Source organism: Condylura cristata, unplaced genomic scaffold (genome assembly GCF_000260355.1).
Source record: "Condylura cristata isolate star-nosed mole 26May11 unplaced genomic scaffold, ConCri1.0 scaffold00015, whole genome shotgun sequence".
In the NCBI taxonomy this organism is placed as follows: domain Eukaryota; kingdom Metazoa; phylum Chordata; class Mammalia; order Eulipotyphla; family Talpidae; genus Condylura; species Condylura cristata.
The window spans coordinates 36,900,725-36,925,835 of record NW_004567116.1 but is presented as its reverse complement, the minus strand read 5'-3'; the positions used below and the strand labels follow the sequence as shown (position 1 = coordinate 36,925,835).

The window sequence follows — 25,111 nt, the reverse complement described above, 5'->3', positions numbered from 1 at the left end:
TCCCATTCCCCACTCCACCCCCACAGAATGTCTCTGGTATATGGTTGTTCATTATTTTCATTATTTTTGTTATTTTCTCACCTGGTCCATTATATTCCTGCTATGAGTGAAACCATCCGGTATTTTTCTTTCTCTTTCTGGCTTATCTCACTAAGCATGATCTTTTCCAGCTCCATCCAAGTTGCTGCAAAAGACATGTGTTTCTCTTTTTTGGTTGCTGAGTAATATTCCATTGTATATATGTACCACATCTTTCTAATCCAGTCATCTACTTTTGGGCATTAAAATTTTAACTTTTAATTGGAAATTAGAATTTTGGAAAATTGTATCTGCCACTGTGATCTTGGAAGCTTCCCCAGATTAAAAATTTTTTTGATGAAATCAGTGGTAATATTGATCATTGTGATTATTTTGATATGATATAAGTGAAATGTGTTAAATTGGAAGTTTGCCTAACTAAGTGAATCAGTAGCTTGCAAATGCCCATTGTATCGTGTTACAAAATCATTCATGGATAAAATATCAATTCAATGGATTTTAATGAATAGAGTACAAAAAATTTGTCCATATGGTTTCAGATGATTTTTTTTTAAAGATTTATTTATGCATACAGAACTGGGGTACAGGCCAGAGGCACAGGGGCTGTGAGAGGATTCACCAGAGACAGAGTGGGGGGCAGAACAGGCTGAATGACAAGTAAGTACACTGTTGAGGGGAGCAGTGGGCCAGTCAGGAGAGGTCTGTAGTGCCATGTGGTCACCTGGGCGGGGGTGGGGATGGGGGGTCATTAGACTCATGATGAAGTGGTTTTAGCTGCTTAGTGCTGTGCTTTAACCCTCTGTGCCACCAGGGAGGCCTCAGATGATTTTATGTTGCAACTAACATTTAATAAACTTACTACTTACTGAGTTTTGGTATAGTTATCAAAGAAGAATTATCCACAATTATCTGAAAGTTATTAAAATATTCTTGCCTTTTCCAACTGCTTATATCTATGTTTTGATTTTCAGTTAAAACATCACATTAAGGGCCCTTCCCTGGTGGTGCAACAGGTTAGAGCACAGCACTTTGAAGCTCACCTCAGCCACTGCAGCAAGAGTTCAATCCTCAGCCAGGGAGGTGACTCAGATGGTGCGGCAGACCTCTCCTGATCTTCCTGCTGCTCCCCTCAGCAGTGTATTTCAATAGATCTGCCTGTTCTGCTACCTTACTTTGTCTCTAGTGAACCGCTCTTCCTGGCACAATCTGCCTGTACCTCAGTTCTTGTATGCATAAATAAATAAATTTTTTTTAAAAAAGCAAACATCACTTTGAATGTGGAAACAGTTATAAGACTACAGCTGTCTTCTACTAAACCACAAATTAGATTTGCCTCAATGTAAAACAGTTCCACTCTTCTTATGAATTTTTTTCAGAAAACAATTATTTTTCACAAAGCATATTATTTTATTAGCACATAGGATAAACATTGTCTTAAAACAAATTCTGTGCTAGTATTAGAATTTGTTTTAATTTCTAATGTGGTATCAAAATTACCTTCGGGACTTTTAATTTTATGTGTATACTGGATGCTTGAGGCCAGAAATTTAAAAAACTCGAAACCTGTGGGGATTACAATTGAGATGGAAAAAAAATGTACAAAATGATGTAAAAATAAACTGTTATTAAAAAATTAAAAAAAAAATCTGTTCAAAATGAAAAAAAAAATGTAAGTTGGTAACCTGGGTACATTCTGCCTGGGAGACATCTCTAAAGCTTATTATTAAGTGCAGAAGCAAGTTGTCAATCATTGTGTATAGAATGATGCTGTGATGTACATGGAAATGAGGTGTATATTTACAAATAAAGCAATTGCAATAATTCTCAAGAAATAACACACTGTTGTTGACATTATGTTCACTTTAATTTTTATAATTTCTGGTATAGTTATTTCTTTCTGTGTCATGTGCTAATATGATTTTTAATTAAATGGCTACATGCACAGGTAAATATTATAGTCACTAAAGTGTACAAAGGTGAATCATGATGTTCCACACTAAAAGCCTTTCTATATTGAGTCCTTTTACATTATTCTTTTCATTATTCCTAGATTATTCTTGTTCATTATTCCTCATTTTGGCCTGTGTGAATGTAATAAATAAAACTGCTTATCAAAAAAAATTTTAAAAAACTCATCCTTTGTTGTTCTCATTCAGAGTTCTTCTCTTTTCTGCCTATGGATATCCTGCATATAATTGTGGAATTGGTAATTAGCTATTCATCTAAAAGTTATTTACTGAGTATCTATCAAGAACCTGGCTTTTACTTGCTGCTGGGAATGTGTCCCAAGCCAGTACGGAAATCACAATGTAATGGGAAGATAAATTAAATAACTGTAATTTCCGCTGATAAAGTTTTACCAATGTTAGGCACATAAATGTGGAGTATAGGTTATTTTTAGAATCACTTGCCAACTCACTAGAACTTATGACTGATCAGTTTGATTGGATTATACCTTCTGTAGTTGATTCTTCATAGTCTGACAGGGAAAGTGACTGAACAATCATTTGCTATCTGGTCTGGCAGAAAAGAAGGAAACTATGACATATGTTGATGTCAACTTTATACAGACCCTTTACTAGGTGTTTTAAAAAGTATGTCTCAATTCTCACAAACCCCTATGCAGCAGAGAAAATTATCCTTATTTTGTAAAGGTGATTTAGAGACTCAGAGAAGTTAAGCAATTTGTCCAATAATGTATGGTTATCAAACATATGTCTTTAACTCTGGGTCTCTTTTGTTGCAATGATAAGATGTTGCTGGCTGGCTGGCTGGGTGGATGTATGGGTGTTATAAGATATTTTTAAATAACTATGAGAAACCTTAGGTTGGAGTATGTTGCAACAGGTGGAAAAGGGCTCTGGAAGGAGAGAGCAACAACAGAAGATTCTTGTTTGAAGGAATTAGTTGTGAATTCTTCTGGACAGGATTCTGTAGATACGTTGGGACACAAAGATTTTATATTCCTTTATCCCTATTTATGCTAGATGATGCCAAGAGCAAAGGTTACCTGTCTGTCTGAGCAGGGTACAAAACCAGGACCTGGTGTTTGAAACCCAAATTTCTTGGACATGCCCTAGACCTTTGGAGAAGAGGCTGGCTGACTTCAGGCCAATGAGGCCTAGTCAAGGCCTCCTGTAACCCATAAAATTTGATAAACTATTTTCATTATTATTATTTTTTTAAGATTCATTTATTTATTCATACAGAACTGGGGTATAGGCCAGAGATGCGGAGGGTGAGAGGATTCACCAGGGACAGAGTGGGGAGCAGAACAGGCAGATTGACGAAGTACACTGCTGAGGGGAGCAGCGGGCGGGTCAGGAGAGGTCTGCTGCGCCATGTGGTCACCTCCAGGGCAGGCGGGGATCGAACTCATGGGGAAGTGGCTTAAGCTTCTTAGTGCAGTGCTTTAACCCGCTGTGCCACCAGGGAGGGCCCTATTTTCATTATTTTTAAGAGCCTTTTATAAGTTGTGCTGTGTGTGTATACAGGCTAATGAAAATATTGGATTTCTTTGCCTTGGGTCAGAAATCTATCAGTCTGTTGTTCATATATGATTCCTATACTCTTTTAGAAAAGGGGTCAGCAAACTTGTGGCCAAATCCAGCTCATTTTCTGTTTTTATAAGGAAAACTTTATTAAAGTTCATTCATTTGCACAGTTTTGATTGTGGCTGCTTTGTGCTCAATGACAGAAGTGAATAGTTGCAACAGAGACTATAAGGCCCATAAATCATAAATTGTACAGAAAACTTGCTGACCCTTAGAAAATCTTGTTTCTTTCTATCATGTTGCTTAGCATATAGTGTTCTATTTGACTCTCTTCCCCACTTTTATAACTCCTTGAGAACAAAGATGAGATCTGATCCATCTCTTCATGCACTATGCTGAGGACATATCCTGACATATATAAAGAATTTGAGTAAGTGTAAATGTTGTCTAAGTGGGTATATCAAATGCTCATCAAAAAGCTCTGACATACTGGGCCCTCCCTGGTGGCACTGTGGGTTAGAGTACAGCACTATGAAGCTGGCCACGCCCACTTCAGCACAGGCTTGTCCCTGCCAGGGAGGTGACCCACATAGTCTGGCAGACCTCTCCAGTCTCGCCCACTGCTCCTCTCAGCAGTGGACTTTGTCAGTCTTCCTTTTCTGTTCCCTACTTTGTCTCTGGCGAAGTCTCTCATGAACCCCCCTGCACCTCTGGTCTGTACCCTGGTTCTGTATGCATGGGTGAATGAATCTTTAAAAAAAAAAAAAGCTCTAACATACAATTATATGTGCCTTTGAGTAAAACAAAGACAGAAATAAGGGAAGGAGTTATGTTGGTTTTGCTAATCTCAGTGCTGTGTGCTTCATGTGTGAACTAGTTATTACAATTTTTTTTTATTATACCAAGAGCTATTGTTGGTGAGGAAGTTGAAAAACAGTCCTTAATTTATACTCTGGTATCCATCACCTCTCCACTTTACCTACACCTCCCTGTTCCAGGTTGGTAGGACAAATGTACTTGATCATAAGATTGCGTACTGTTCACCTTACTTTTTGTATTTTTTTCTTCTTAAAGCCATTTCTTCAGTGTGCTTCTTCCAGGCATTACCATGTGTGGCTTCCAGAAGATGAAATCAACCTAAAGCTATCTGGTCATGCTGACATTGATACAGTTAAGGGAAGTGCTGGCCTTGAAGTCAGCAGACCTGGACTCTTGCTGTGGCTTTCAGCTGCTTTTGGTGTTGGACACACCAGTTAACATCTCCGAGCGTCAGTATTCAATGCTTCTGTATGGAGTCATAGCTACACTTTAAAAATTGAGTATTTATACTCCTTCCTCATTCTGAAAAGGATTTGAACAATTGACATGTGGTAGGTGACCTGTCCTGCTGTGTTACTGTCTCTGACCACCAGAAAGTAAATGACTAAATATGGATTCAGGTGTTTCAGATCTTTGAGCAGTGCCTTGGTGAATGCTCTTGGACAACACAATCCCTTTATTCTGTCCTTGCTTCCTCTCTTGGGACAGCTTCTTTTTTACTTTTTCTTTTTTTTTAAAGATTTATTTATTTATGCATACAGAACTGGGGTGCAGGCACTGTGAGAGGATTCACCAGAGACAGAGTGGGGAGCAGAACAGGCTGACTGACGATGTACATTGCTGAGGGGAGCAGTGAGGTCTGCTGCACCATGTGGGTCAGCTCTGGGTCAAGGGTGGAACTCATGTTGAAGTGGCTTTCGCTTCTTAGTGCTGTGCTTTAACCTGCTGCACCACAGGGAGGGCCCAGGCAGCTTTTTCTGTTAACTGGGAAACTTGAGGCCTAGAGGAGGGAAGGACCTTCTTAGAGTCACATGGTGAAGTTAATACTAGATTCCAGTGTCTTTCTGCTGTGTGCATCAGTCATGCCATATGTTTTCCAGGTTTCTCAGTGGAATTAAGGTGTCATAAGAATGAGGGTGGCTAAGCTCTTGTGCTGGTTTTACTGATGCATGACCTTGTGATGGTGAGCAGAGGAAACTGTGTTCCTAATCTCCCGAGCTGTGGTATCAGATGAGTCAGGACCTTGTATGTTTAATAGATCTGAATCTAATTGCTTGTGACATAAGGTATAAGACATGAAAGTTTTCCCCAATTAGCACATGGCTGGTATTATGTGCACCATAAGTGACAAAGGGAACAAAAAGAAAATTTTCATATTATTCTGGTATTGGAACAAATGGGCTGTTTTACTGTTTCATGACAGATTGTATTAATTTACATTGTTTACTTGACTGACTAAAATGACATTTTATTTGACCATGTATTTCTTTAATTATTAGTGAGGCTACATTTTTCCCTCTTTCACTTGATTTTGTATTTTCTCTCATTTTGTTTATCTTGTGAGTTACTTATTCTAGATCCAAGTGTGTTCCTACTTTTATGCTTGACTTCCTTGCCAGGGAACTAATAGGATGATAAAGTACTTTCCCTAAATGGGGATGCTCAGCATAACTTGGGGAGACAGTAAAAGCTAGATGAAATGCTTCCCACCCTGTACAAAGAGCTAGCAAAGAATCTACATGAGGAGTCAGCTGCGGCTGGAAGCAAAGGCCACTGAGGCAGTGGGGTAATAGACAGGGTAGTAGCCCCAAGTAATGTTGTATCTTGCTTTTTCTGTACAGAGTTTTGCCGGATTGACAAGCCCCTGTGCCACAGTGAGGATGAGAAACTCAGCTTTGATGCAGTCCGCAGCATCCACAAGCTGATGGATGATGATGCCAATGGTGATGTGGATGTGGAAGAAAGTGACGAGGTGAGATCTCTCACCCTGCTGTGGCTCTCTTCTCTTCCTGTGGGAACAAAACCTGAAAGCTGTGTAGACAGTTTGTTGCCCGTGGAGAGATGTGCTTTCTGTAGATTTGTTCTTTAGAAGCTCTTCTCTCTCAGGGAATGTGATTCTCAGCTGAGCAGCCCTCCAGAAGGCAGCCTGTCAGAGTGTAATTTTTGCTCTGTGGTCTGTGCCTGGACTGGCTCCCGTCTGCCTACTGGCTAGAAGAACCACACAGATGGGGCTATGTTGGTTGAGAGCGAGAGGGAGTCCTGAGGTTGGTGTCTACAGTTTCCCTGAATCCTTATTGTCATCCTGCTGTAGGTGGAGAACATCAGTCTGGATTTACCTTTTGCTCAACCTTCTATTAGTAAGTTGGAAAGAAGGCAAGGCAATCAGAGCTTGCCTTCTGGGAGCTTATACTTTGAGTAGAAGAAACAAGCATTCTTAGAAAGAGCATTCTGGATTCCAGCCTGGTACTGCTAGGAAGCCAGTGTAGTAGTCCAGATATTAAGGGATTCTCTAGAATCCCTTAAAAAAAGCTGCTTGGAAAAAAGCTGCTATTATTTACTTTTGGGCATTACTATGGCCCTAGTTCCAGAGAACCCAAAATACCAAATTACCATGAATGAAAAGATTTAAAAGTTTCAGTTGATTTCAAACCAACACTAGCCAGCAATTTGGTGAAATTATATCTTTAATCATGATATAAGATATACATCATGATGGAGGAAGTACATTTAATCTCCTTGCCCACAACTAACTTTTCAATTGAATTCTGTATGTTATGCTGTCAGAAGTATTTGGAACCGTGAGAGCTAATCTACCGGGGAGTGTTCTGAATGATGAAGAGTATGGAAACTATGAAAAGAAGAGCATCCAATCCAATCCAATACAATATTTATAAGTGTTTATGACTGTTCTATAAAAGGGGGATGTGGCAGTAAATTCGACAGCTATATATCCTCATATAATTTAGAGTCTAATGAAGGAACTTTACCTTGGAAAAGAAAATATTTAGGTAATATAATGCCTATCTTTAAATGTGTTAGAAATGGAACAGTCAGACTTAAGTAGTAACAGTAATAATAAAATTACAGAACTTGTTATCATTTATTGAATTCTTACTCTGTACAAGGCACAGTGTTAACACTCTTTGTATAGCTACTCTTAACTTCTTAATAGCCCAATGAAGTTGCTGTTACTACCTTGTAAAGTTTTCTTTAAGGGCATGCTGGATATAAATGCAGGTCTGATTTTAAAGCCCATTTTGTTAAGTACTGATGTATAGTTTCTTTTATTCTTTTTAAAAAAATTTTATTTATGCATATAGAGCTGGGATACAGGCCAGAGGTGCAGGGGTGGTGAGAGGCTTTCACCAGAGACAGAGTAGGGAGCAGAACAGGCAGATCAACGAAGTACACTGCCAAGGGGGAGCACCAGGCAGGACAGGAGAAGTCTGCTGTGCCATGTGGATAACCTCCAGGGCTGGGGATTGAACTCTCACTGAAATGACTGTGGATAGCTTGCAGTGCTGCGTCCCAATCTGTTGTGCCACTATGGAGGGCCAGTTTCTTGTATTCTAAGGGCAGAATCAAAACCACTTTGGGAAAAGTAAAATATAGACATATTCTTGTAGAATGAAGACTTTCCTAACAGAGCTGTGTCATCATAGAAGAGGATTTCTTGGTGGTAGGTAATGAGCTCTTTATCACTGAAGACAGGCAAATAGAATACATCTCTCCTCTGACTGGTCAGCAGAGGGAATTCTTGATTCTAAAAAGTTTATCAGAGGTAAGATAGACTTCCTGGAGGAAAAACAGAATAAGAATAGAGTGGCCAGGGTGGAATAGCCTGAGTGGAAGGGAATCAATGCGAGCAAAGGTGTGGAGGCAGTCAGAAGCATGGTGCATAGATTTGGTTAGACAGTGACTGTGGCATAAAACTGCAGGACAGAATTTCAAGAGGAAAGTAGGGCTGTGTAATCAGGTTGAGATGTGTGTACTTTTTGAACCAGCAGTTGCAGGTGCTTGAGCGAGGACAACCATTATGAAAGTCTCTGAACCTTTGCTCATTTCTGAAGTTTCACTGGTCCTCAAAAGATCCAAGGTTTATTGTCTGTGCTGAGAATGAAGACATGTTCTTGGTGGTGCTTGAGGCCTAGTTCTCTCTCCCGGGGTCTGACCATAGACTTGGAGTTGGATAGCAGAACAATTAAAGAAGTGGTATGATCCGAGATCCACAAATTCCTGGATGTCTTTGTCATCTGCTCCTCTTTTTTCACATTCTACTGAATTGCTTTGTCAATGAGAAGAGGAAGAAAATGTTCTTTTTAGAGGAATGTTACCACAACAAAAAGCTCATCAGCACAAACTGTTCTAAAATAACACAAAAGCTGTCACCCTGCTCTTCTCTGCACCAGTGGTGAGCTGTTCTTTTTCAGCAGAGCTTCTGCCTTGAATGGGCTAAAGCCACTCTCCCTCCAATCTCAGGCCTCTGGTGTTGAGAGAGACCTGCTGGTCTGGGTTTCTATGATCAGTTCAGTTACAAGCTACTGTGTGTGGTAGTACAGTGTGCATACTTAAGTCAATATAAACACATATGTGACAATCTTGAAGTCCTGGATCTTACTAAAAAGTTGGGTGGACTCTTCGAGTCTTCAAATATTGGGTAATGAGGCCCCAGAGGTGAAAGTGTCATTGTGCTGAGCATCAAGGATCTGTGATTTTTGTGACCCACTTAAAAGCATTAATGGTCACTCAAGGACCTTAGTAGAGTCTGAATGAATACTCTATTAAGGCTTCACTTATTTACCCTCTAATCTACAAGTGTTTCAGATAACTGAACTATAGCTCCATATTTCAAAATTTTAGTCATTCTTGAAGCAAGTCTTTCTTCTTACAGATTATTTTAAATAGGGCGTTAATTTTTATTGGACAATTCAAAGACTTAGGGCCTCTTGTGCTATTACTCCAGTGCCTATATACAATTGTTATGCTTTCTTCTACTAGCTTTTTTCTCTTCTTTGATTCATTCTCGTTTCTAAATGTTGTATCTACTCTGTTTGAAATTAAATTTATGGTAAACTAAGACTCAGTAGCGTTTATAGATAATATAAATATTATAAGTTTATAGAAAATATAATTGTTTGTGTGGGAAGTAGGCGGTTTGGCTGCTCGGGTGGCATCTTTGCTTCTGACCTGGATGGCAAGGGTTATGGATGACAGACCCTTCAGATGAGTGGCTGGCACTATTGGCAAGATGCCCTTCTTGCAAATCTGATAGGGAGTTCCACTAGCTTAGCAGTGTAGGAATTCATGACCTGAGTAACATTCAGACTTCTGTGGGGACAATGCCAGTGGGCAAAAGATTTCTGCAGCAGGATGGTACCACTGGGGAGGACAGGCTTGGGGAGGACAGACAAGGTCCCTCCAAAGACATTGTCTTTTCAAGTGGACAGACTCTTTGAGAACAGTGTTATTTCTTGACTGGTGCCTATATGGAAAATCAAGGTCACTTATTCAGTCATTAAAACAAATTATTACTAAATACCTATTATGTGCTAGACACTGTTGTAGGGTTATGAATTCCATAGTGAACAAAATGGAAGATACCTGCTTTTATAAAGTTTGCATCCAGTCATAGGTTTTTACATAGGTGATTATGTGACAATAAGTAAGCTTTGAAATTGGCAGAAATGTGGAGATTTTAGTAACTGAATAACTTCCCTTTGTTTTTCTCAGGGTAAAATGGTAGTTAATGCTTCCTACCTCTTCAGGTTTGTTGAATTAAGTGAAAAACTAAACAAAACAAAAAACCAAGAACTGTTAAAAGCTCCCAACACAAATGACTCTCAAAACTCAATAACAGAATGCAAACACCTCAATTAAAAAATGGGAAAAGATTTGAACAGATACCTCAATATATGTCAGAAAAGATATATGGATGACAATACATATATGAGAAGATGATCAATGTCATTGGCCATTAAGGAAGTGCAAATTAAAACCACAGGAAATGCTACTGTTCATCAGAATAACTAAAGTTAGGAAATGGACAAGTGACAGGCAAGGTGGAAGAGATACTACAACTCTGGCTTATAGAATTTTTTTTTTATAAAGTTAAATACTATATATATACTAGCAATTCTTTATCTAGGTATTTACTCCTATAGATAAATACAGTTATATTTACTTATATTTAATGTTTAAATTAATACATTTAAATTTGTGTTTACACTAAAACATGTATACAAATGATCCTAGAAACTTTTTTCATAATCAAAACTAACACAATCCAGTGTTTATTCAGTGTGTGAATGGATAAAGAAACTGAAAATCTATACTATAATAGTGAACTATTGATATAAGCAGCATAGATGAATCTCAAGGGCATTATACATTGCAACTAGTCTCAAAGAATTACACACTATATGATTATATCTATATGATATTCTGAGAAAGATAAAAGTCTAGGTATGGAGGTTAGATCAGTGTGATGATGGGTAGGAGTATAGTAAGGGTTTGACTACGGATTTGAGCGAATTTGAGGGGGGGTGGGTAATAGAGCTGCCTTTTGTCTGGATTGGTGGGGAGTAACTATATTCCCCCTACAGAAAGTTATATGTTAATTTTGAAAAGTTCTGGGCATAGTACCTGCCACAGTCAATCTCAGTTCTTTATAGTTACCTTCTCCTTTCTCTTTCTTCTATAGTTCCAGGAAAGCTACCTGCCTCTGGCAGTTGTAATTAATGTTTGCTTGATTGATGTGTTTCCCTTACTAAATTGTGAGCCTATTTGGGGCAGGGACTGATCTTACTTGCTTTTTTCTTGTTTCCCCATGCCCAGTAGACCTAGTACAGAACAGGTGCTTGGATCACTGTGTGGAACGACTGACCTGTAACTCTGTGGCAGCATGGTGTCAGGCTGAAATGGGAATTTTGAGCAAGGATGTGGTCATACATCTGGGGGGCTGAGGATGGGTAGGTAGCAGTGTGAGTCTTGGAAGCCACAAAATCTGCTCTTGCTTCTGTTTGTGGTGCCTAATGCGAAAGTCTAGCATCACAGTTAAAAGCTTGTGCTCTGGAGTCACATAGACCTAGGTTTAAACCTGCCACCACCTTTACCAGTAGTGGAGACTTGGAGAAATTTTTAATCTATTTTGCCTCAGCTTCTTCCTTAGAAGTGGAATAACAGTCGGCACCTCATGAAGTTGTTATGAAGATTAAATTAAATAATCCATATTAGGCACTTAGGATGCCTGGCAAATAGGAGGGAGTCAGTAAAAATTAGTTTTTGTTTGTTGTTTTTATTGTTATCAGTAAAAGTATGTATTTTGATGCAGGCAGACCTGTATTTACAACTTGGATTTGCCACTTACTGGCTATGGGACTATAAGCAAATCACCTTAACCTCTCCTAACTTCAGTTTATTTCAGTTGTGTCTGGAGGGTAACTCTGTAAAGTACTTGCAGAGCTCCAAGCACGGTGTCTGGCTTGGTGCTACATCCATGTTTGTTCCTCTTTCAGCGTGATGGTTTGGACAGTAAGAACTAGCCTGTACAGGGAAAATTCAACTGGCTCACTTATCATCCCATAGCAAAAGGGCCTTCATCCTGAGAACCACCCTGGCAGCTGGCTGACTTGACTGGATGCTGTAGTAGGTAGTTCTTAGTGGGTGGCTAATATTGAAGGAGTGGAAACTTGATAGAGTAGGGTTGTGTATTTCTAGGGGCCACACTTCATTGCAACTCATCCAGCCTCCTACTTATGCCTGTATACATAAAAAACAAAGCAAAGCAAAACAAAACAAAACATGGTTAAGGATTTCAAATTTTCGCTATCCGTCTGGAATGCTAGAGGATTTTGAATAAGAAAGTCATGTAACAGTCTACTGTCACAAGATGTGCATGACTTTAGGGGTAGAAGTTTACATGTTTCTATCTTCTATTGTTGTCCCACCAAGAGACATGTTACATCCTGGGAGGCTGTGGTTGTTGGGGAGCATGGAATCTGGCACAGGCAGAATCAGGAGAATGAAACTCCAAAGGAAGCAGCCAACAGTTCTATTCACAATTTCCAGAGGCTACTAGGAGCAGTGGAATGGAGAGAGGCACTCAGTGCTGTAACCAGCATGGACTTATTTGGATAAAGTTGCTGAATCAGACTCAAAAGTTACTCACAATGATTAATAATAAGTATAATTTATTCCTCAGACTCTGGGGCTCATTGCTTATATCTAGATAGTTGTAGGCACTCCTAAGTGTTCCCTTGCCAGCCCATGTTGTGCTTGGGGAAAGTGACCTTCCTAAGCTACATTTTCATCTCATGTCTTCTGTATTATAACCTTTTCCTGTTTCATCTGACTTCTGGTACATAGCCCTCCAGCCTTTCACATCTGGCCTTAGCCTTTTTAATACTCTCTGGACATGCCTCCTATCATTCTGGCCTGGAATTGCTAGGCTCTGGGCTCCAGACATGTTACATATGATGTGTGACTGATCTCTGTGACTACCCCTTTCTATATTCCTCATCCCTGTCCTATGAATCATGTACAAAAGCTGTATGGAGGTAAAATCACTAAGTTAAATGATAGGGAAGGCTTAGAGAAAAACATACAGGAGGGGAGGGACATAAATGAAGAGAAGAGAAAAAGAAGACAATGGAACTACTGAAAGTGATGGAGCAAAAATATGTATAGGCTTTAAGGCAAGAAAGGTGGGGGTTTTAGGTGGACTTTCACTAATCATAAATTTGAAAGCTTCCTAAACTGTGTGAGCTTTCATTTTTTTCACTGTGAAATGGGGATAATAATCCTTAATTGTGGCCAAGATGAAATGAAATCATGTGTAGAAAGTTCCCAGCCTACATAGTACTCACTAGTGCTACACACTAGTAGTCTATAGTAGCAGCATTACTATTTCTACTCCTACCACTGCTACACTGTACTTAGCCTGTGCTGTGCTTTACTCTCTCATGTAATCTTTATAAGAAATCTGTGGAGTAGTGCTTTTCCCATATAATGCACATGGATACTGGAGGGTGAATTAGCTCATATTTATCCCTTTATTACAACCCACATCTCCATTGGGCTGATGAAAGTGTTCTAAATTTATGGTGAAACTTCTGTTAATATGCTATATTGTATACTATAATTGGTATGTGAATTATGTCTTAGTAACAATGTTGTGAAAACAAGTGTTACTACATTGAATGGAGCTGTGGTCCCCTCCTCCTTGCCTGTTCCTAGTTCAAAGAATCCCTAGGGCTGTACTGAAAGCCACATTGGTTTCTGTCTCCATGTCCCCCCCACTTCTAACTTTGATGGGCATGCAAATATGCTTCCCACAATGATCAGTTATTTGGTTCCTGGAAGCAGAGGTCCTGGTTAGATCACCGATAGCCATGTTATCTGTTTCTTTATAGATGGCTTTGAGAACACCAGACTAAAGCTCTGAGGTATTATCATTAGAATTCCTCTTTCCCTCCCTCCCTTCTTCCTTTCTAAGCTAAGATGGCAAGAAAACTATGGGAGAATTCTTAGGGTAATTGCCTCACATCCTCATTCCAGGGACCTGAGTCAAATGCTCTTCTTAAAATATTTTTTTAAAAGATTTATTTTAGGGGCCCTCCCTGGTGGCACAAGGGGTTAAAGCACAGCACTAAGAAGCTTAAGCCACTTCTGCCTTCTGCATGAGTTCACTCCGCCTGCCTTGCCCTCCTGCCCTGCCCCAGAGGAGATCCACATGGCATAGCAGACCTCTCCTGACCCCTCCCGCTGCTCCCCTCAGCAGTGTACTTTGTGGATCTGCCTGTTCTGCTCCCCGCTCTGTCCCTGGTGAATCCTCTCACGCTCCGCATCTCTGGCATGTACCCCAGTTCTGTATGAATAAAAAATAAATCTTTAAAAAAAAGATTTATTTTATGCACGGGACTATGGTGGTGGCACAGGGGTGATTTGGTGATGGGAAACCCGTGGGGATTACAATTGAGATGAAAAAAAAATGTGCAAAATGATGTAAAAATAAACTTTTTAATAAAAAAAATTAAAAAAAAAGATTTATTTTACTTATTTATGCATACAAGACCTGCATACTGTAGGCCAGAGATGCAAGGGGCAGGAGGGTGAGAGGATTCACCAGAGACAGAGTGGGGAACAGAACAGACAGATCTACTTAAATACATTGCTGAGGAGGGCAGTGGGCGATAGATACAGGAGAGATCTGCTGAGCCCTGTAGGTCAGCTCCCTGGTCTGGGATCTAATTCATGCTGCAGTGGCTGCTGATAAAGTCATAGTGCTGAGACTTAACCCCTTGGGCCACCAGGGAGGCCCCTGAATCAAATTCTTGACCCATACATACTATATAGAACTCCATAAAGAGAGACATCAAAGTTCACTGACCAAGTAGGCCCTGGATTCATTTTTATTACATTTACCTTGTGTTCAGGGGTTCTGTGATTTCCACTGCTGCTGGCATGCTAGTTGTTGGGAAGCAGAACTCTTCCCTTGGTCCTGGAGCTTTTGCTTTAAAAAAAAAAAATCACTATATAAGTAAAGTAGGGCAGCACACAGATGCATCCCTTTTTTTTGCAGTATTTTTTTTTTTGTGACTATGCACTGTTAGAATTTGGAGGCACTTCTCTCTCTCTCATTTTATTTACTAGTTCCCTGCCTGCCTCCTAGTATAATTAGTTTCTTATTTTCTGCCTCAATATTCTGATCCCTGCCCTTAATCCAGGTAAGCATACATTAAAGTCTGCTTATACCTTTTGGAAAGAACAGAGAAGACTGAAATCATGAATAACTTAATTCTTCAGGTGAAAAACCTACTCCGTAGGCTATAGATGTCCTTTCCCATTTTTTTTCCTTATAAATACTTAATTGTGGGGTGACTGTCGCATTCTCTTATCAAAAATGACTTATTATCAACTTATAGGTCACAACCCTCATTGAGTTCAAGTTCTGTAACCTTGCTCATGCAATCAGTCCTAATTTAGGTGAACTTTTAGAATAAAGTATTTGGGTTTTGAATTTTAAATAATGTAAGCATGCGCTTTGGTGTCTGAACTTAGTGCAATTCCAAGATTTGCTGTGTACTAATTGCAAGGCCAAGTAATTTGGAGACTTAAACTTTCCTCATTTGTAAATCAGAGAGGACGTGATAGTTTTTACCTCTGACAAGCCCTCCTGCTAGTGAGAAGGGTAGATGTGTAAACTGGCAATGATGGTAACAATCACTGAATTTGAAGGGCTGTGATGATGGTGTGCACAGTAGACTGTGGGAGTTCTAGAAGAATAAGGTGAGGCAATCTAACATGTGCTGATGTAGCAGAAGAAATGTTGTCAGCCAGCACCCAGGGAAGGGTACCAATTGCTAGACAAGCTGAGCTCCACATCAGAGGGAGGAGGCAGAGTTTGCAATCTGTCCGGGTGCCTTAGCCAGATACAGGATGAAGCAGCAGCTCCCCCAGATGGCATCGCTCATGCTTCCAGGAAAACCCAGACGGTAGTTTACTTTAACAGACAGGGAAATTATTTCTCACTAGACAGACTATTGTTTTCCTTTCTCCCCTTTTTGTTGGTGAGTCTGTTTTGTCTATTCTGGATGGCAACCCTGTTGAAGCCAGAGATTAGTTTTACTTGTAGGGCTTCTCTGTCTTTATCTGTGTGCCTTTGTTTCTTTGTGTGATTACATACATCATTTCGTGCCCTTATCTAATTATATCGTTCTTTCTGTATTTCTTTCTGGCAGGTGGAGGATCTAGTAGAAGGGTAGGAGCAAAGAGTTACTCTACAGGTCTACATGCTAGACCTGGAGTGGGGAGGGAGGTAAAAGAAGAGCCAGAACTATAATCAGGAATCCAAAGATGCTGTTGTTCTAGGCAGGATCTGGGCCCTGCAGAAGTAGTAAGCAGAATGCAGGAGTCATCAAGAAGCCAGAAATGGTCAAATTAACAGAGCGAGAAAGGTGCTGCTCTGGGTATTAAACTTCTGACTCTTTCTGTCTAAGAAGAGTTGGCCCCAAAGCTTTGCTGCCCTCCAGACCTAACAGGTGTTTGAGTCAGTTTGTCTGTGTTAATTTTTGAGTCTCCTTGTGCATGACAGTATCTGCATGTGCATCGCATGCAGTGTACTTCATTCATGGCGTGAGAAACAACTGGCTTCTAACACAGTAGCTGATTTACTTGAGGATCAGTGACTCTCCCCTTATTTATTCTTGTATTTCCCCCTTCTTCTTTCTCTCTTCCTTCTCCAAACATATTTAGTATCTTCTCTGTGATGGATGCTAGATAGGTTAATGGTTAATAAGGAAGATAAATTTTCCACCTACAAAGAGCTCACAGATTAGTGAGCAGAAAGACATACATGTTCCATCCTAATAGGTACAGGTATAGTGACTAGGGATGAATACTGCATAGTCTGGAAGAACAAAATAGGGAATTTGACCAATTCCAGCATGTCAGCAAAGACTACCTAGAAGAAGTGATGACTGAGAGGAATTTCATGATCGAATAGGAGTTAGCCCAGGGACAGGAGTGAGAAGTGTATGTCACCTGGAGGGATGAGGCTGACATCCTTAGGGATCACGAGTCAGTGTATGCAAACAACATAGCAGTGGGGCAGGGAGGGAGAGGTTGGAGATGTGGCTAGAAAGGCAGTTCTTTAGTCAATTTATTGCCAACTGAGGAACTTGGGTTTTATTCCAAAGGTAATGGTCTATAGTAGAAGGACTACAAACAAGGGTGGCGCGCTTGGTGGTGGGAATTCCACGGGAATTATAACCAAGATGAAAAAGCATACACTGTACAAAAATGAAGAATGATGTAAAAAATATATTTAAAAATTTTAAAAAAGAAAAGAAAGGTGGCTCTAATTCTGGCAAAGGGGCTATTGGGAGCAGGGTTTGCAAAGCAAGTACAACATGGGTTTGGTTTTAGAGATGAAGAAAGGAACTACCACCACAATCAAGACACAGAACTATCTCAAGCAGCAAAAAAAAAAAAAAAAAAAAAAACCCACAAAAAAACACAAGTTTGGGCAACATCATGTAGGAAAGAGTCTAGTGAATAGTTTTCTTCATGGACATGATAGAGATACCAATAACATACCTTACATGACTTGTGTGAGACACAAATAACATTGGACGTAAAGTCTTTTCATATCATAATGTTGTGTACAAATTTCAATGATAGTTGTTATGTAGTTTCTCTTTCCACCTCTGTTTCCAGACATGCAATTCAATGGCATTGTCTGGGTGAGAACTATGTTCTTTTCATCTAACCACCTAGCATCTTAAGGAGGAGGAATTAAGATTAGAAGTTGCTAGAAACAGGGGCTGAGCATTTGTTTGCTTAGGATATGCCATTTCCCACAGTATGAACCCTCTTACTAAAGCATCCAAGTTCAGAATGGTGAAACATCTATGAAGCACCTTCTACATATGCACTGTGAGGTACTGTGCTCTCAAAGTTCTCATTTTTTCCACATTGTAAGTGTGAGGTAGTCTGCACTTTACAGATTCAAAGTGGCCTAAGAAGTGGCAGGGATGGGATTTGAGTAAGTATCTGAGAGATAGTTTTCTTTTATGACTGCAAACTTTCCAGTATCACTGGGTGGTGAGCAAGCTACCTGATTAGTTGGGAGTAGAAAACTTGTTGAGTGATACTCCCACTTAAGGAGTGAAGTACTTGGTGAAGGGGTGGCAGTGGAGGGGTGACAGGTCTTGGCTTGCCAGAGTATAATTGCCGTCTTATAGGAGGACAGGGCAAGGATAGTCAGGGTTCCAGCATTCTCAGCAGCACTGTGATAAGATGAGACCCTCTCTCCCCTGGGTTCAGGGGGCTGGGTGGAAGAAGAAAAGTCTACTCTTGGCTGGACTCATCTAGAACTTAGTTTTATCAACAGGCAACTGGAGGCAGGTAAGAAATGTTGACATCCCTCTGGTGAATCCTCTCACTGCCCTGCATCTCTGGCCTGTACCCCAGTTCTTGTAAGCATAAATAAATAAATAAATCTTTAGAAAATAAAGAATTTCTGACATCCTGTTCTCTCAGGCAGATAGTCCTCTAGCTGTGAGCTTGTGGGAGAAGGCTCCCTGTGCTCTTAACTGGATTGGCAGTCTGAGCAGAGTTCCTATCTTTCTGGTTTGGGAGACTGGAGAGAGAGGAAGCAACATTTAGTTCAAATACAACAGATGCTCACTGTTCTTACTGAGTTTTAGTCGAATTTCTTAAGTAAATATTTTTTCATTTGTGGTATGCCCTTAAGACTTTTTTCCATTTTTTTTAATTGTGGCAAAATACACATAGCATAAACATTCCCATCTTAGCCATTTCTAAGTATACTGTTCAGTGGTATTGAGTATATTCGCACATTGTGCTACTTTACCGTCATCCTTCCCCTGAACTCTTTCATCTTTGTTCAGAGACTTTACATGTTTTTAAAAAATAATTCACACCAGTTTCACTCGAGAGTGGGTCCATGAAGCTTCTCCACATTGTCAGGCCAGAAGTCTCCTCTAACTCATTAGCTTGTTTAGATGTCCTTACCCATAATGCATTCAATGCAGTGCTGTGTATTTGTCCTGTGGCAGTGCTGACCCCAATTAATTAATTCTTTCTCTCTAAGGAAATATTTTTAAATTAGTGATCTATTTCTATCCTTCTTTCATAAAGATTTCTCAGTCAGCAATCTTTTGCTAGCTTGGGTGCCTTGTTCCTGATAGTTTGCAAGATAGGAGATATCAGAATTTCCCAGCCTTCACCATTCTGAGCAGGCATTTAGCATGGTGCAAACTTAGGTGCCACCTCTGGGATTTGACCTGTCATATTCTCAATGCCATGGTTTGAGGACATCAGAATGACTCCATGACACTATCACCAACTCAAAGGGATTCATCTCTGTACTTGCCTTTGGGCTACGTGCTAGAAATATAGGAGTAGAAGGAAAGGTGAAGGTGTTCTCTTGGAAGAAGTTCCTTTAGTGGTGCAAACAGCCACGTACAGAAGAGAATACTACAGTAGAGTTAGTACATGCTGTGATGGCGTCACAGATGATGAAGACCTATGTTAGTTTTGCTCATGTGCAGGGTTGCTGTTGTGTAATTTGGGTCTGAAGGAGAGTGTTTTAGGAGAAGGATTATGTGCAAAAACTTTGGACTGATAAAGAACCAGGAGTATTTTCAAGGAGTTCCAAGTCATTCATTTTATTGAGAATGGGAAGAAGTGGCAGCTGATGGGGCAAAGAAGAATCCCTGGTTCATCCCCTTCTGAATCTCTCAAGTTCACCTGCTAGTTTTGTCTTTTTTTTTTTTTTCCTGATCCCTTCTTTGGTTCCCCTGTATTCCTCCTATAGATGAAACCATTCGATATTTTTCTTTTTTCCTTCTGACTTATTTCATTGAGCACAACCCCTCTGGTTCAGTCCATGTTGCCACAATGTCATCAGTTTAATCTTTTTTGATTGCTGGATAGTATTCCACTGTGTAGATATGCCACATCTTCTTAATCCAGTCATCTGTTTTGGGCCATTTAGTTTGTTTCGATATCTTAAAAGCTGTGAAATTTTGATTTTTAAGTGGAGTTAAAGCTTTCAAAGTAAGAACCATTGAGTAGAACAGGAAGGACCATAGAGATCTGTACATACAATTATTTGTCTTAGTTATTTCTATTAAGGATCTTTTGACACATGACCTTTATGTAAGATGCATGTAAGATAGATCTACCTTCTGCCTCTTCTATAGGTCTCCTTTAATTATGACAGAGCAGCCTTTCCGTGCATAATAGTGTGCCACAGGATTGCACATTCTCGGTATCTTTATATTCCTTTTACAATTTATTAAGTATATTAATATTTAGAAGAACTTAATCTGTGCAGGTTCTTTTCTAAGTTCTTATGTGAATACCTTTATAATACCTTCAATGTGAGAGTATTGGGAAGTTTTGTACTATTACCTCATCATTTTACAAATGATGTGCATGATACCATGAAAATGAGTGGTGTAGTCAGTTTCCAAAGCTAAGCAGCCTAGAATCAAGCTCAAGATCATCATGCCTCTGAATTCAAGTCACTGTAATGTTCTGGCCCCTTGCTGGGTGCCTTTGTTTTATACTGGGCAATTTGAGGACTTTTTCTTCTGTATAGTAGGCATACTGTACATTGACTAGCTACCATAAGCTAAGCACTTCGCTGGCTGGGCCCTGCAGGACAAACTCAAGAGAGAGATAGCCATTCAGTTATTTAACAACCACAACTCTGTTTGTGTGCCAGGTCCTATGTTTGGAGGTAGGTTTACTGAGCTAAATTAATTATTCATTTAGGTGTTCCAGAGAATTTGCAAGGCACTGGGTAAAGAGATAAATGACAAATAAAATACAGTTTCTATATTTGAATTGCTTAGAGAGAGTAAGAGGGGGGTAATTAAATGGTAATTATAGTATAATGGGATAAGTACTGCCATAGATATATACCCTGAGAACTAAGAGAACAAATAGAATAGGGCAATTAACTTGCCTGAGAGAGGTCTGGAAAACTTCACAGAGTCCATGCTTTTTTCTTTAGCAGATAAAGAGGGAGAAGACATTTTAAATGGAGCACCTTGTGCCAAGGCTTAGAGGTATGAAAGAGCATGGTTTATGCAGGGATCGGAAGTAGCTTGATGTATGTAGAATGAATGTTGACAAAGTTTTCGTAAAGGGGAAGATAGTCAATATTTTAGACTTTGTTGCCTATTTAGTCTGTCAGAAAAACTCAACTCTGCCTTGGTAGCACAAAAGCAGCTATAATAGTTCATAAGTGAAAGTAGCAATGCTCCAATAAAATGTTATCTCAGAAACAAGCAACAAGCTGGATTTGGTCCATGACCATCACATTCTGAACCCCGGGCTAGAGTGTAGGTATCTGGTGGGGGAGGGAGAGTGGTTAGGGGCTGACTGTGAGCCAGGAAATTAGTCTATGGGAAATTACCCTATGGGTCAGCCTAGACAGTTACTCTGTGACTCAGATATAAAAGCCTTGATGCAAGGCCAAGAAGTTAGAGGTTTATCTTGTTAGGTAATGGGGAACCATGCGATTTTAAATAGGTATATTGGTATAGTTAGATTAGTATTTACAAAGGTCATTTTAGTTACTAGTGTAGTAGATGGACTGGCAGAGGTGAAGCTTGATGTACAAAAGTGAGTAAAAAATGACTTCTGTAGCTAAAATGGAGGTCTTTTCTAGATGTTGGAGAAGTGACCAGGAGTTGGGAAACTTCTTTTCTGGGCCATGTGTGTTGTGGGTTATAAATATTATGTGCATAAGGGGGGGAGTGGGAATGGAGATGGTGTGTTTTTGAAGCATGGTGACCTGAGATAAGCAGTCTGGGGGTCTTACTAACAACCTGTTGCTCAGTTCCTGGTATGCAGCTTAGTTCCTGATGGGAATCTTGCTTCATGTTAGACTGTGTATGGCCATGGGGCCCCCATGACTACTACCTTACTCACTCCTTAGTCTGCAACTCTGTAGCTCACCTTGGTATGTAGCCATGCCATTTCTGAGCAGGTACATTTACCATTGCAAACCCACCTGGAACCTTGTAAAAACTGAAAGTGTATATAATACCCGGACCACCTACAAATGCCGCTCAGCCTTTGGATGTGAATCCGCTGAGCCAGCACCAGTGCAATTAAACCTGCTTCTTTTTAGCCTTGGTGTCTAAGTTTCCTTTGTGCTATGTAACATTTCAATTTAGGAGACATGGAAAGTGAGCAGTGAGGAATAAGGTTGGAGTAATGGCTCTCAAGAAGAACCCAGGAGACCTGCCCAGTACCGTGCTCCAAATATAGGCTGCTTTTCTTTGGGCTTTATTTACATCAGTAAATTCTGTTCACAGATGGACCTGGCTGGGCCTATTGTGTGGGAATTCTAGAGAAATGGCTCTCTTCTCTGCTCTCACCCACATTCTTTCACTAGTGCTTAACACTTCAAATGGGTTTGCATGCTTTGTGACATCACCAGGAGATCATTTTTCTGAGTTCATAGAGCTAAATATACCTAGCGACAGCTGGTCCCTTGGCTCTTCAGAGAGCTATTAAACTACAGCTCTAGCCAATGCCATGTTCCCCATGGTAAGAGGAGATTCTTAGGGAGCCTCCTCAGACCTTCCTGAGAGACAAGCTGCTTGTTCCGGAGTCTGAAATAGAAAATCCTTGTGGGAGCCAAAGCCTATTTTGTTTTTACTTTTTGTTGCTTTTCAACTTTGTCCTAAATCAGATGTTAGCTACTTGCTACATGTGGGATGGTGTAATATATGATAATTTCTACATCAAGAATGTACTGAATTCCAGTTTAGTGCATTCTCTGTGCTGTATGGCTGAGTAAGTGTAGCCTTCTGTCAGAGGCTATATGATTTTAGTTATGGGAGATAGGTACATAAGAAGACCTATAAAAGTATGTACAGGGATCTGGGAGCACAGAAGAGTCACGTTTGATTAAAAAACTTTTTTTTATTATGTTCAAATCTTTATCTCATCCTGCTTCCAATAACAACCACAACTAACATTCAGCTAACACACTTTAAAACAGGGTATTTTGCGTATGTCAGGAGTCACTAGCTCTGCACCTCTGGGGAGATTGGGGTAGTATAACTGAGTGATATGGGCTGTATAAATACACATGTATAAATCTGTGAGGGTAAGAGCTGTGGTAAACTTGAGAGCACTTGCCTCTTCAGAGGGAGGTAGCCGCTGCTCAGTATTGGCAGACTGTTGCCCCGTATCTGTGTGAACCCAGGAGTGGTGGGGGTTGGGAGATCATGATCCACTCAGTGCCAGCTCCCCCACCTTCAGATATCTGAAATTATACACACACACGTACACACACACACACACCTGTGATCTGGGGACAGTTGCTTTTCCCCTTAATTTAAATAGAATGTGAATAAAACATCTTTATAAAATGTTGCGTTTAAAAGTCAATTTGTAATGAACAATCTACACTACATATAAGTAATGTATTTGCCTCATGGCAAGTCCCTTAGCCACCACCCTCTCTTGAGATCCAACCGCAACCCTTAAACCTCATCTAAATAAAATTCTCAGGATGTTACCTAAGCTCAGTGTTCCTAGAACATTAGATTTTTTTTTAAAGATAATCTGAAAAACTGGGTTATGTCTCACTTAATTGTTCTTACACTCAAATGAGAGGGATAATGAGCCCTTGGATTGAGGGAAGGCATTCTCAGAGAGGCTGAGTATCTTGCTCAAAAGTCACAGAAGAAGTATGTAGTCTGTTTTTCTAGATTCTAAACTCTGTGTCTGTATTTCACTGTTTTCCCCACTCTTAGTCTTGGTGGTTGCAGTCTCACATATTTGCTCTTCAGAGAGGTTCTACTCAGCAACAGACCCTTCCATTAGGTAGAGGTTCTGTCAGTCCTTTTCCTCATTTGGCAGTGTCTTCTCGCTTGCTGAATTTTGTGACCTCACTCCTCTGCATGTCTGTGATACAAATAGGACCTGGTGTGAGCCTCTGTGCTCTTACTTTTTGTGCTTGGTCCTATGACCTTCTCTGCTCTCCCTATATCTCAGTAATCAGATTGGCTATAAATAGCAGTCTTTCTTTTTGGTTCCCTGTAAGCAGCTGTTCTGTCTCATCAGATGGTTTCCTGGAACTAGCAGGTAGTGGCAGAAAATCTCTTCCTTGGAGATTATGATATATCTATCTGCTCCTAAGGGCCACATACATTAGGTGTTTAGTTTTGATGGTCTGCCTTAGAACGTAGGAAGACCAAAGAAGGACATACCTTCCATGACCTGATTAATCATAACTACAAGTTTAGGATTATAGATCTGATCTCTTCCATATGCAAAACCTGACAATTTCTCATTGCTGTCACACTGCTACCTGGTGTCAAGCCACAGTTGACTGATCAACAATATTGATTCCCCTGCAGTTGCCCTTGCCTTCTTAGAATCTGTTTTTTAGCATAGCATTCAGAGAAATGTGATCACAGTGTATCTTTTTCAAATTCTTCCAATAGCTTCTATCTCAGGGTAAAATTCAAAGTCTTTGTGATGGTTTGCATGGGCCTTTACCACCTGGAATGCTGTTGCTTCTCTGAGTTCATCTCCTATTTGTCACTGTTCAGCCTCACTGCTGCTCCTTTAATATGCCTAGCATGTTCTTGCCTCAGCGTCTTTGCATTTACCATTCCCCATACTTGGCCTACTCTTTTCCCAGTTATTTATTCTGCTTGTCTTTCTCCAACATCTGCTTTAGTTATTTGCTTGAAAGTCACCTTCTTTATGACAAAGCACTAATAACACTACTCTTGCTATTCCTTATTCTCCTTCCTGGCTTTATATAAATTATTACTGTCCAGTTCTGCACTCGATTGAAGAAGCATCAGTAGGTGCCAGGTGATTGCAACTTCAGACAGAATGACCAAGGTTGTGTATAAGGATTGTCTGGGAAATCTGTGTTATATGCAACATAGATGGCATCACTGGGGACCTTAAGAAGCTAATCACAGCCCAAACTGGCACCTGTTGGAATGAGAGTATCTTAAAGAAGTAGTACATGATTTTTCAAAGATCATGTGTCTCTGGGGAAATTTGAAACCTGTGATGGGATCTGGAGCTTTAGTACTAATAAACAGAATTCTTTCCTCTGTCCTGCCCATTTTTCCTATTCCTTCCCACGCTCATTGGTATGAATGATTCTTTTAAAAATTTGTGTTAGGTCCTGCCTGCTGGCATAGGGGTTAAAGTCTCAGCACTATCAAGCTATCATTAGG

General features: G+C 40.1%; 1 protein-coding gene across 6 annotated transcripts in view; it reads left to right on the top strand.

Moving 5' to 3' along the window:
• The window catches only part of STIM1 (stromal interaction molecule 1), a 167,998-nt gene that overhangs the window by 80,868 nt on the left and 62,019 nt on the right, over positions 1 to 25,111 (top strand). For all 6 annotated transcript variants that reach the window (XM_004683156.2, XM_004683155.2, XM_012725370.1 and 3 more), the window contains exon 2: positions 6,194 to 6,324. In XM_004683156.2, the coding sequence (XP_004683213.1) occupies positions 6,194 to 6,324 (131 nt within the window). The remainder of the gene's footprint in view (positions 1 to 6,193; positions 6,325 to 25,111) is intronic.